The 11,819-nt window shown below is 37.6% G+C and overlaps 4 protein-coding genes across 5 annotated transcripts; 1 reads left to right on the top strand and 3 right to left on the bottom strand.

The window, feature by feature from the left end:
- Positions 1–51: 51 nt before the first annotated feature.
- Positions 52–3,633, bottom strand: LOC100636114 (inositol-3-phosphate synthase 1-A-like). The gene is made up of 11 exons (XM_011405263.2): positions 3,222–3,633; positions 2,926–3,058; positions 2,642–2,691; positions 2,120–2,218; positions 1,940–2,041; positions 1,735–1,887; positions 1,446–1,604; positions 1,224–1,388; positions 921–1,103; positions 678–823; positions 52–502 (listed from the first exon to the last, which is right to left on the bottom strand). Exons 1-11 carry the CDS (start codon positions 3,501–3,503, stop codon positions 310–312), a joined length of 1,665 nt encoding a protein of 554 aa, XP_011403565.1. The 5' UTR covers positions 3,504–3,633; the 3' UTR covers positions 52–309.
- Positions 3,634–3,726: 93 nt separating this feature from the next.
- LOC105312547 (glucose--fructose oxidoreductase-like) lies at positions 3,727–6,063 on the bottom strand. The gene is made up of 6 exons (XM_011405283.2): positions 5,854–6,063; positions 5,293–5,523; positions 5,154–5,239; positions 4,999–5,109; positions 4,430–4,607; positions 3,727–4,111 (listed from the first exon to the last, which is right to left on the bottom strand). Exons 1-6 carry the CDS (start codon positions 6,019–6,021, stop codon positions 3,842–3,844), a joined length of 1,044 nt encoding a protein of 347 aa, XP_011403585.2. The 5' UTR covers positions 6,022–6,063; the 3' UTR covers positions 3,727–3,841.
- Positions 6,064–6,067: 4 nt separating this feature from the next.
- Positions 6,068–8,838, bottom strand: LOC109581546 (uncharacterized oxidoreductase ORF334-like). 2 transcript variants are annotated; one of them, XM_019995751.1, is made up of 6 exons: positions 8,635–8,838; positions 8,355–8,585; positions 8,206–8,291; positions 8,049–8,159; positions 7,825–8,002; positions 6,068–6,367 (listed from the first exon to the last, which is right to left on the bottom strand). In XM_019995751.1, the coding sequence occupies exons 1-6, from the start codon at positions 8,803–8,805 to the stop codon at positions 6,107–6,109; spliced, it is 1,038 nt and encodes a 345-aa protein (XP_019851310.1). In that variant the 5' UTR covers positions 8,806–8,838; the 3' UTR covers positions 6,068–6,106. The 2 variants fall into 2 exon arrangements, with proteins under 2 accessions (XP_019851310.1, XP_019851311.1); XM_019995752.1 differs by lacking the exon at positions 6,068–6,367 and adding an exon at positions 7,519–7,782 and having other exon boundaries at positions 8,635–8,837.
- An 18-nt stretch (positions 8,839–8,856) lies between these two features.
- LOC100636241 (DUF21 domain-containing protein At4g14230-like) lies at positions 8,857–11,464 on the top strand. Its single transcript, XM_019995749.1, has 11 exons — positions 8,857–9,083; positions 9,208–9,466; positions 9,592–9,651; positions 9,717–9,823; positions 9,869–9,966; positions 10,012–10,119; positions 10,167–10,289; positions 10,337–10,421; positions 10,479–10,516; positions 10,811–11,056; positions 11,244–11,464. The coding sequence occupies exons 1-11, from the start codon at positions 8,921–8,923 to the stop codon at positions 11,382–11,384; spliced, it is 1,428 nt and encodes a 475-aa protein (XP_019851308.1). The 5' UTR covers positions 8,857–8,920; the 3' UTR covers positions 11,385–11,464.
- Positions 11,465–11,819: the final 355 nt, after the last annotated feature.

Raw genomic sequence — 11,819 nt, forward strand, 5'->3', positions numbered from 1 at the left:
CTTAACCGCCAAATATACGTCATATGAGGTAATCCCACCCACTAAATTAAGTTAATGTGTTAACTTTTCATCTAAAAATAATCATTATTTGTACAGAACTAATCAATAATATAATTTATGATCATAAAAGAAATCAGCATTAGCAATGAGCACATTAAGGGAAGCTCCCTATGGTGTTATCATCACATAATAATAGATTACACTAATAATAATAATAATAATAATAATAGTAAGAACCATCAGCAATAATTAAAATTTCTGAGTTATTTTAAAGATAATAATTGATTTAAGGCCAATAATGAGCTAGGACTAATGAGCGAAACCGTTGAGGGTGTGTCCATTGACCTGACCATTGGTCTGTACGACGGGCTGCACTGGACGCTGCTTCTGGTTGATGGCACTGGACTCAACTGGAGCAGGGGTAGAGGAGAACTGGGTCATCAGGGAAGGAATCTTGTGCTCTAAAAGCATGTGATTTAGAGGAGGGAGTCCCACACAGGCTCTGGAGGAAACAAAAAAGAACATCATTATTATCATTATCATTGATTATCACTGAGGGAGTTTAAGAGGCTTTGGTCTCCCATATAATTGGTCTAGGTCTCAAACTCTTTCATTTCTAGCTTTTAATATTTATTTCCCAAATTTATTTCTACATCTAACAATGACTTCTTGCTCACCTGAATATGTTCTCAATGCAAGCTCTTTGGCGGAATAATGCATTGACGACAGGTGTGCCAGGAGGTACCATTGGAGCCTTTAATAGATACGAGAGAATAGAAAGGACCGAATGGAACTGCTCGTAATCCCCATCAATAGTCTTAACCTATGAAAAGAATATTGTAATGATGATGATCTAACCTTCATAAAGAAGTATAGCCATTGAATAATAATAAAAATAATTGATATTGTCATTGTCTTACTTGAATCCTTTCACAAAGCTCAGCAATGATAACGAGATCAATGATGAGTGGTGCTGCTAGGAGGGAGTCCTCACAAGTGTTGTGAAGGACGATTGTGTTATGTCCTCCCATGAATATCTCAGAGGTATACTCGTCCATTGCTCTCTTGGAGTCAGCAACATAAGGAACATACTTGATGACAACCTAATGCAGTGAGAGGTCAACTTTTTGGGACACATTTTAATGCTTTCTCATCTACTCTTCCTCCCTCTCTCTTCATCCATTTTTCCTTTCTCTCTCTCCTCCCCCCTCTCTCTCCCTTACAGTGTGATCTGGTTTCTCATTTGGTGAGTAAAGTACATCGTTTGATTCCACCATGTCATCCACGACGTTGCTCTTTGATATCTCTTTGCTTCTGAACTGCTTTGGGGCTGAAAGGTTCTTCCCGTCATTGTTACCAAGGTGATTGTAACTGACAATAGACGTTGGCTAAATAAAGAATTAATATTTATGATTATTTCTAAAGAGAAATCATTTCTTGCATACTTTCAGACCAGCAGACACGAGGAAGTCAACCAGAACTGATTTTATCTTTGTCTGTCCGCTCTTGAAGTCATCTCCACCAAGAAAGACCCCATGTCTCTCTGCCAGCTCAACACAGCCTGGAACAAAAGTATTCTGAGGAGAACCATTGATATATGTACACTGGAAGAGGGAGAGAGAAAGGAAAGGGAGTAACAAGAATATAAATTACAAGTTTATAATCATATTCCACTACATAATAACAGGTATATTAATGATAGTAATCATTATTATCATCTACTAGGAGACTCACTCCTTCTAAAATGCTAGCAACAGCAAAGAGTGTTGATGATGAGACCTCAGCCTCATTCCTCTTTATGCTCTCCAGAAGGTTGTCCGCAGTATCATTAAGACCAGCTGCAACATCACAGAACCTTTCGGTGTTAGCCGTCCACAAGATGATGACCTATCAATAATAAAATAATATTTAGTGTCATTATTATTATTATTATCATTACTTTGTCAAGGTTCTTCTTTTGTTTGAAATCCTTAATGTCTTCCCTTATCTTGGTCACCATCTCCCATTTCGTACCAGACAAGACATTGTCAGCACGATCGCTCTGAGGATAAAGAAACATTTGATTATTGAAAGAATGAACATGTATATATAATATAAAGCAAAAGGACTGTCTCTATACCTGATTGGCTGCAATGAAGTCAGGGCAGTAGATGGATGGGCGTGGCTTTAACTTCTCGAGATAAGGTCTCAGCTGATCTTGAATGCTGATATCCAGGACCTTTAAAAGCAACAAACAGAATACAATATATGATTGGCAGTGTGTACTAATATTATGACATTACTGGCCAGGAAGCAACCCTATAGTATAGTGAATCATGTGACAAGCATGCAGTGTTAAACTGTAACTAGATATGTGGCATCATAGAGGTAACATTACCAGTCTATCAAACCAGTTATAATTTTAAGGTCATCTACAGCTAGGCACTTTGAATATCTTATAAAAACACACCACTGGGATTAGAATAACAGGTAGACACACACTGGCTAACTATATACATGAGGAGTGTATTGTCTTGTATTGGCAGATTACGTCATTATTGTATGTTAACTTTGCAGTGGTGGCTGAGGTCAAATATTTTGTGGGCTACTAAAATGATTCATGAGGTGCTGGAGTGATGAGACCAGCAGTTCAATGGCTTACTTTAGCTCTGGAACAAGCATCAGCTATATTGACTGAAGAAATATCCCAACCTAAAAGGAGAGAGAGAGGAGAGAGAGAGAAAGGAAGACTTTATTATGATTTAATACATAGTGGGGATGGTTAGAATGAGTGTGCAAATCATGTGAGGGTCAAACCACATCAAAACAACACTGGGAATAGCTTATAAACAAAACATACATAATGACTAATGATCATATGATCTTAATTAGGGAATTACATCATTATAGTGTTGAATGGAATGTCGTAGGTGAGCTGTTGCTTACCATCAAACTCCATGTCATTGGGTGAGAGCATTGGAAGGAGGTCCTTCAAAGGAACGTAGACATCTTTACCATCTGGACCTATCCCCAGACTAGTGGTTGAGGACTGAGTTATGGAACCGAAATAATTAGCAGTCTGTGGATTAATGAGAGAAGTCATGTGTGAACAATCAAATAGTAACAGTTTATTTAAAAGTATAAAGGAAGAATGTTCAGATAATTAACAGTCTGAAAGAAGAATGCTCTCTTCATGATGCAGTAACAACACAATGCAACAGAGCAGTATATGGTATACTTACCTTCACACCATCTTTAGTCCTCCATGAGATGCCAAGCTTGTTGGCAAGGACAGAAGCAGTGATTGTGGACCCATTATTCCCTCCCCAGCCAACAAGCATGACCCCAACCCTAGGGACTCGAGCACTGGTACGAAAGGTAAGACTAGTATTGACTGGTTTTACACGGAATCTCTCTCCATCGGTCTCCACGTGGGAAGACTGGTACTCATAAGTTGAGAGTATGGTCTGCTTTGTCTCATTGTATTGGACCTTCTCGCTCTCGACGTAAAATTTCGAAGACATTTTTGTGTGTTAGTTGAAAGTATTTGGTAGATGGGATTAGTAAGGTTCTCTATCAGTCTCTCTCAGCTGCAGCAAAGTCAGTGATGATGATTGCAGCCTCCAGCAGCAGAGTAGCATTAAATTGCAATATGATCGCGCACCACTCGTGGCACCACTTCATCTGACCAATCAGATTGCACACAAAAGGTCAGTCACGTGACTTCCGCCGCTCAAGCAAATTAAATTAATTCATCATCACATGTCACAGCATCAGTGAAGCTACTACTGCAGTAAGCTTTCAATTGTAATTTGTAAATAAAATAGTAAATAATTATCACAGACAATATAAAATGTCAATCTCATACAGTATCATTGTTGTCCACTGCTTCCCAGGCTCCACTCTTAGCTGATCTATAAATTGCATTTGCCACTAAAACATCTTTAAAAGCTTCCAAGACGCTCCCAGAGTCAGATGGACTGATCCTCTTCCCTTTCTTTATCGCTGAGACAAAGGACGCCATCTGAGGCTTGAAAGCACCAAAGTATCCTCCAGGATTAACCGAGACTGTCCTACCAGCTGTATGTACTGACAGCCCGCCATCAAAACTACCATGGATTGTAATCTCTCCCTATTTTAAAAGTCATGAGATAATTAAAATAATTAACTACTCTAAAAGCTGTTAAAGGAATGTGTCAAAATTTGATGAAGCATTACAGGAAACATGAAAAGGCGTGATGGAATAGTGAGAACACTATAAGATTGACCTCTCCTAACCACCCACTTATTACAAAAGACAGCAAATGAATTTAGTTCATAAATTCATAATTATGAATATCTGTGTAGAGTCACCTGCTTTAACAAGCTGCAGTAGCAAATTAATGTCACTGATAGCTAGTAATTGCAATCTCAATGCATACAATAGCTCAGTTTAAAAGTCATTTCTCACTTTGGTTCCAAATATTTGAAAGAACGGGATCTTTTCCATTGGAATGATGTTAGTGTGGCAGTGAAGGAGACCAGTTCTTCCGTTTTTAAACTGAATGAGAGCATCAGCCAAGGACTCTCCTTTGACTGACTCCCATGGATACGCCATCGTACTGACAACCTTACTAATGTCACCTAAACTAATAATTAGTTATTAATAATAAGAAACATCTTTTCATTTATGCATTATCCAAGGCTATAGCCCATGGTTTTTTCCGAAAAATGGCTCCGAAATCACCCCACATTTTTATTACATTTTCTGATACATATTGATGTACTTATGCTGTGTAGAAAGTTTGAGTCGATTCCGACTTCAATTTTTCAAGTTACGGCCATTCTAAAAAACGAGCCAAAATCTGAAAAATACCCAAGGCTATAGCCCATGGTTTTTTCCAAAAAATGGCTCCAAAATCACCCCCAATTTTTACTACATTTTTTGATACATATTGATGTCTTTAAGCTGTGTAGAAAGTTTGAGCTGATTCCAACAAAATTTTCTAAAGTTACGGCCATTTAAAAATTCAGACTTACAACAGTCTTAAAGGTCTCATCCAGTGAATAGCTCCATCCATGACCACACCTCCACCAACTTGAGAAGGATCAAATCTCCATTCAGCAACGTCTCCATTATTGAAATCAGAGCTACAAGAAACATCAAATGAGAAGAGAAGAGAAGTGTCACTTACTGTCCAACAGCCTCCCAATAATTAGCCTGAGCATAATAAGGATCTCCTATCACTTCCTCTTTAATCAAATTCACTGCATGAGCAACCTGAAAATATCCAAATCAAATCAATAAAGAGAAGATTATGTTTTATTCTTTACTTCAGGCCAGTGAGGTGAGTTCTCCGCTACCATAAAAACTCTATCAGTGCTTTGTACTAGTGCTAAGAGCTCCCTGCATCCTTCAATACTGGTAGCTAATGGCTTCTCTAATAAGACATGCTTCCCTTTTGATAAAACCTCTCTAGCTATTTCAACGTGAAGATGATGTGGTACCATTATAACAGCTGCATCATAACTATCATCTCCTGCTTCCTCTACACTACCATACACCTAATGGAGGGAGAGAAAGAACAAGTGGTAAAATGGCTGAATACTGTACAGGAGCCTTGGCCCAATTTTGGAGCAACTTTAAAAATTCATAAAAAATCCAATTTTGATCGGAATCAACTCAAACTTGCTACACAGCATAAGAACATGTATATGCATCAGAAAAATTTATAAAAATGGAGAATTCTCTTTTTTATTTTTGGCAAAATTTGGCCTGAGAGCATGTACTATAGTACAGGGATTTTGGCCCAATTTTGAAACAACTTTAAAAATTTGTAAAAAAATTCAATCTTGATTGAAATCAGCTCAAATTCAAGTTAATTCAGTCAATACCTTACATTCTTGAGGGGCAGGCAAGAGCTGTCTTGTTTGTTGAGCTGCAGCTACATTAGGATCCACTGCTGTTGATATGACCAGTGACGGGTCCCTCAGTGCCAGCAGAGAGTTCAGATGAACGCGTGAAATCCGTCCACAGCCAACAAGAGCAACTCTGACGGCCATGTTTATGGGCGTTACCACATGCAGTTATTAAAGTTATTAAAATGAGCCCCACCCAAAAATGCAAAAAGCCAAGAATAAAAAATGTTTAAAATACATCAACATTCTCCCATTTTTCTTCTTCAACTGATCTGTAAATTGCTAAAGAAACAAGTACATCTTTCACTGCTTCAGAAACACTTCCAGTATGAGCCTCCGTTATCTTCTCTTCTTTCTTTAACGCTGATATAAATGATGCCATTTGAGGCTTGAAAGAGCCCCAATATCCTCCACAATTATCAGTAGTGACTTTATCTTTTGTATGTACTGTAATGCCACCTTCAAACTTGCCATGAATTGTAATCTCTCCCTATAAAGAGAATATTGTAAAATTATAGTCACATACAATTTCATTCTTTATACTTTTGGTCCAAATATCTGAAAGAAAGGTATTTCTTCTTTTGGCACATCATTGTAATGAAAATGAAGAACTCCTTTCTTTCCATTTTTACACTGAACAAGAGCATGAGCAAGACTCTCTCCTTTCATCCTATCCCACGCATTGACAGTCATACCAACCAACTTATCAATTTCTCCTAAACTACATTAATTATTATAAGAACTATAACAGTCAAGTATATCTTCATTTTTACTAACATCATTCGTATTGGCCTTATCCAATGCACTGCCCCAGCCATTAGGACACCTCCTCCTACTTTTTTAGGATCGTAGACCCAGCTTGGTACAGCACCAACATCATAATCCTCCCTATAAAGTTAGGATTTTTAAGTTTCATAAAACAACAATACATACTTTGCTATAGCCTCCCAATAATTAGCTTGTGCATAATAAGGCTCTCCTATCACTCCCTCTTTTATTAGCTGTATTGCACGAACAACCTAAAGGCAGTAAAAATAAAATTTAATTACTTATATATAGCATTTTCATGACATACTTCAGGCCAATGAGGAGAATTTTCTGCTGCCATAAATACTCTATCAGTGCTTTGTGCTAGTGCTAATAGCTCCCTGCATCCTTCAATACTGATAGCTAATGGCTTCTCTAATAAGACATGCTTCCCTTTTGATAAAACCTCTCTAGCTATTTCAACGTGAAGATGATGTGGTACCATTATAACAGCTGCATCGTAACTATCATCTCCTGCTTCCTCCACACTACCATACACCTAAAGAGAAAGGAAGTGTCTAGAGCTCCGGTAACCGGACACAGTATGCAGTGCTAGAGCTCCGGTAATAGGGGCGTCGCCCCTTATATATATACTGGGGCGTAGCCCCAGTGCAGTATTAATAATACACTGATTTATATTATAGAAACCGAGTATAAATACAACAACCAGCATTGATGATGCAGCAGGGTCGTGGTGGTGCAGTGGAGAGGCTGGTGTGGATTGCACGGATGGGTCAGGGGTTCGAATCCGGTCAAGACTACCGAGTAAAACTATGCTGCAGTTTTTGATTTTTTTCTTTTTTTTAATATCTTTTTTTGCAATTTTTTTACTATGTCTTTTTAAACATCAACATTCTCCCATGCTCCTTTCTCAGCTGATCTGTAAATTGCTAGAGCAACAAGAACATCTTTCATTGCTTCAGAAACACTGCCTGGATGAGAATCTGCTAATTTCTCTCCTTTCTTTACTGCTGCAAAGAAAGAGGCCATCTGAGGCTTGAATGCACTCATATATCCTCCACAATTATCAGTAGTGACTTTATCCTTAGTATGCACTGTAATGCCACCATCAAACACACCATGAATTGTAATCTCTCCCTATATAAATTGATACAGTTATAATTTAGTAACATTGCTAACTTTTGGTCCAAATATTTGAAAGAAAGGGATCTTTTCCATTGGGATGTCGCTATAATGAAAATGGAGGACACCTTGCTTTCCATTCTTAAACTTTACAAGAGCATGTGCAAGAGTCTCAGCTCTCATTGTCTTCCAAGCATCCATTGTCATTGCAGCCACTTTATCCATATCACCCAACCTTTAAATACTGACATAGATACACAAGATATACCAGTTCATAATACATTAATCTCAGTGGACGTATCCAGTGAACTCCACCAGCCATCACTGCACCTCCTCCATTCTTCTCTGGATCATAAATCCAATCAGGTACTTCACAGAAATCAAAGTCATCTCTACAATTGATGACAATAATAGAAGTATTGATACACTGGACCTTACATTCCAATTGATTCAAAGCAATTTCCTTGAGCATAATAAGGCTCTCCAATCACTCCTTCCTTGATCAGTTTTATAGCTTGGACTACCTTTTATATAATGGCAAAGAAGAAATTTAATGTACGTGATATTGTATGCAAAACTTTGCATACTTCAGGCCAGTGGACAGCACTCTCCGCTACCATAAATACCCTATTAGTGCTTTGTGCTAGTGCTAATAGCTCCCTGCATCCTTCAATACTGATAGCTAATGGCTTCTCTAATAAGACATGCTTCCCTTTTGATAAAACCTCTCTAGCTATTTCAACATGAAGATGATGGGGTACCATTATAACAGCTGCATCATAACTATCATCTCCTGCTTCCTCTACACTACCATACACCTAAATAGAAAGGGGAGGACCTCAACAACATGCTCCTTTTATAACTTACTTGACAGTTTTGAGGTGCTGGTAACAATTGCTTGGTAGATTCAGCTGCTTCTTTATTAATATCCACCAGTGCTGTTACTTCAATGGAAGGATCATTGAGCTTCTTCAATGCTTTGAGGTGAGTTTTACATATATATCCACACCCTATCAGTCCAAGCCTGATGACAGCCATTGATTCTGCTAGTTATTATTACAATTATAGGCCTAGTTAATTTAAACTAGATGGGTGTGGTTTGTTCTAGCCACGCCTACTGACCTTGCCCAACAAAATAATTAGCTAGCAGGGAATGGCTGAAGGAATTCTGTGTCATTTTACTGAAACTGAGGGAGAGATTAGCTGCAATGGGACCCTCTATCATCTTGGCGGGGAGAGTGAGGGCTCAATAAAGCCGACTGATGCTCTATTTTGGGTATACCTAATCGTCTACATCATTCTGGTCCTGTTTGCTGGTAAGAGATAACACTGTAATACTTAGATAGTGTGATTGGTTTGCCTTAAAGCAGTATTATTTAGACATTGTTTTATTATGTACTTTTCGTTTCCATATATATTCAAACTGGTCCTCATTCTTAGGGTTAATGTCAGGATTAACAATGGGCCTACTGTCCCTGGACATCATGAGTCTGGAGGTATTGAAAAGAGGCGGGAAACCCCGGGAAAAGAAATATGCCAGTCGCATTATCCGTATAGTAAAGAAGCACCACCTCCTCCTGGTGACACTCCTGTTAGCTAACGCCATTGCAGTGGAGTCCATGCCAATCTTCCTGGACAAGATCACGAATGAAATAGTGGCCATTTTAATATCAGTGACTGCTGTACTAGTCTTTGGAGAGTAAGGAAGAGGGAGAGGAGGGTTTCCATTTTGCTAAATATGGCTTGGATATAATTGAGAGAGAGAGAGGGAGAGGAGGAGAGAGAAAGAGTCCAGCTGCTTATATTCAAGTGCTCATTATTTAGAATTGTACCTCAAGCTCTTTGTACACGTTTTGGACTAGCCATTGGATACTATTGTGCTCCGTAAGAAATAAATAAAATAAAATAAAATAAAATAAAATAATTTTAATTTTTTTCTTTCTCTATAGTTTGGTCTACTTTCTGATGGCCGCATTCTTCATTCTTGCATTTCCAATTTCAAAAGTACTTGATCTGATACTAGGAAAAGACCATAGCACATTCTTCAGGAGAGCCGGTTTGTATGAAAATAAATAACACAGTTTTCATGAATACATTTTAGAATTGAAAGAACTGGTTCAGATGCACGGCTCGTCTGAAGAAACTGACAGCAAAGAGAACGAAGAACCTTTATCACACGATGAAATACTCATCGTTAAGGTTAGCCACACCCACTAATTGACCACGCCCCAAATCTCCTTTTAGGGTGCTCTTGATATGAGAGATAAAACTGTCAAAGACGCCATGACGCCACTTGAATCAGTATTCATGTTACATGTTGATGACAAGATTGGACAAGCTAACATGGAAAAGGTTAACTAGATCAAATGTTTATAATATTTATAGTCAGCTCTCTTCAGATAATAGCAACTGGTCATTCCAGGATCCCGATTTATAAAGATGGTCGTACTGACATTGTCGGTTTGATATTAGTAAAGAAACTCATTATACTTGATCCTGATGATAACGTACCAATTAAAGAAGTAATGAATAAATAATTAATTAATAAATATTAATAATAATTAATAAGGTAATTGGTGCTATGACTCCTCCTCCTTCTTGCTCAACGACCACACCCCTTTATGATATACTCAACCAGTTTCAGACAGGAAGGAGTTAGTGGAATATGTTTTGGTTTGTTGCATTTTATTTTCTGTTTATTTGTTGAATAGGTCATCTTTATTTAGTGTACAATGAAGAAGAACCAGATGTAAGTATATTCATTTCATGTATGCCACTTTCAATTTCAAATTGATAAACATACATTGTACATGCATTTATACATGTATCATAATTTATCCTATATACCTGTCAGTTCCTGTCTCAATTATAAGCTTTGAGGCTACATACATTAAGTAAATATAATCCTATATAAAGTATAGGAGAATCCTAATAGAAGACTTGTGTGTACAAATTAAAGATAGAGAATGTAGCAACCTGGGGGCTTCTGTTTTGAAAATATCCTCCATTAGATTACAAATATACTGCACCTTTTCATTTATAGTCTGAGCTGGTTGGTATCATAACACTAGAAGACGTCATTGAAGAACTGATCGGTGAAGAGATTGTCGATGAAACTGATTTGTACATTGACGTCCACCGAAGGATCTCAGTAGCAAGAGCTCGTGTCAACCTGTTCAGACGTCAGAATGTGAGTGACCCTACGGGGGACAGGACCAGGATCATGAGAATAAGGAGAGCTATTGGACGTGGGGACACTTCATCCTCACTGTATGGAGTCAGGGAGGAGGTAAGAGGATTTTTATATTTAAAAAAGTTTTTATTATAAAGATTACCAGGGGGCCATGAGATTACGGATAGGCTATTATAAAAGGAATTTTTAGTTCACAATTATTGATTTAAATCCATGTTAATTTAGTGTAGTTTTTTTCAAATTATCCCAGCTGCTCTTTATTCTATTTTAAATTACACTGCAGGCTCCATCTCCTCAGGCTCCACCTCCTCGTCACATGGAATCAGTAATTCCAGGCAGTCTACCTGATGAAGATACCAACGAAGACCCCAGTGCTATTAATAATAACGAGGATGACAAAGCGCCTTTACTTATTAACGATTAATTTCATTACAGCTAAATTATTTTCCAGATTATTATTGTTATTATATTTTTTATCTGATTTATGGATTTTTGTCAGAATTATTTGCTAGTTATTAATAGCTAGTTAATTATTTTCATAACTACTAATTAACTATCAACTATAGTTTGGCGGGAAATTTTAAGCACATAGAAAAGGACAAAATGGCTACCTCTTCACTTACAGATCACTGTTGGTTTTTAGATGATTATGAGCCACCAAATTTTAACCAGGTGTTTTTGCAATGCATATATATCCTTTGCAATTAGTTGTCCTTTAACAGGATTAAAAGATCTATTGCTTCATTGAGTAATTCACAATTTCCTTTAACATGGAGAGGTCTTGGCTCCTATAGCCAGACAGGTCAGTTCATAATTAAATATTTTAATTAGATGATTAAATATTTTTATTAGATAATTA

The sequence above is a fragment of the Amphimedon queenslandica genome, unplaced genomic scaffold (assembly GCF_000090795.2).
Source record: "Amphimedon queenslandica unplaced genomic scaffold, v1.1 AMPQUscaffold_13434, whole genome shotgun sequence".
In the NCBI taxonomy this organism is placed as follows: Eukaryota; Metazoa; Porifera; class Demospongiae; order Haplosclerida; family Niphatidae; genus Amphimedon; species Amphimedon queenslandica.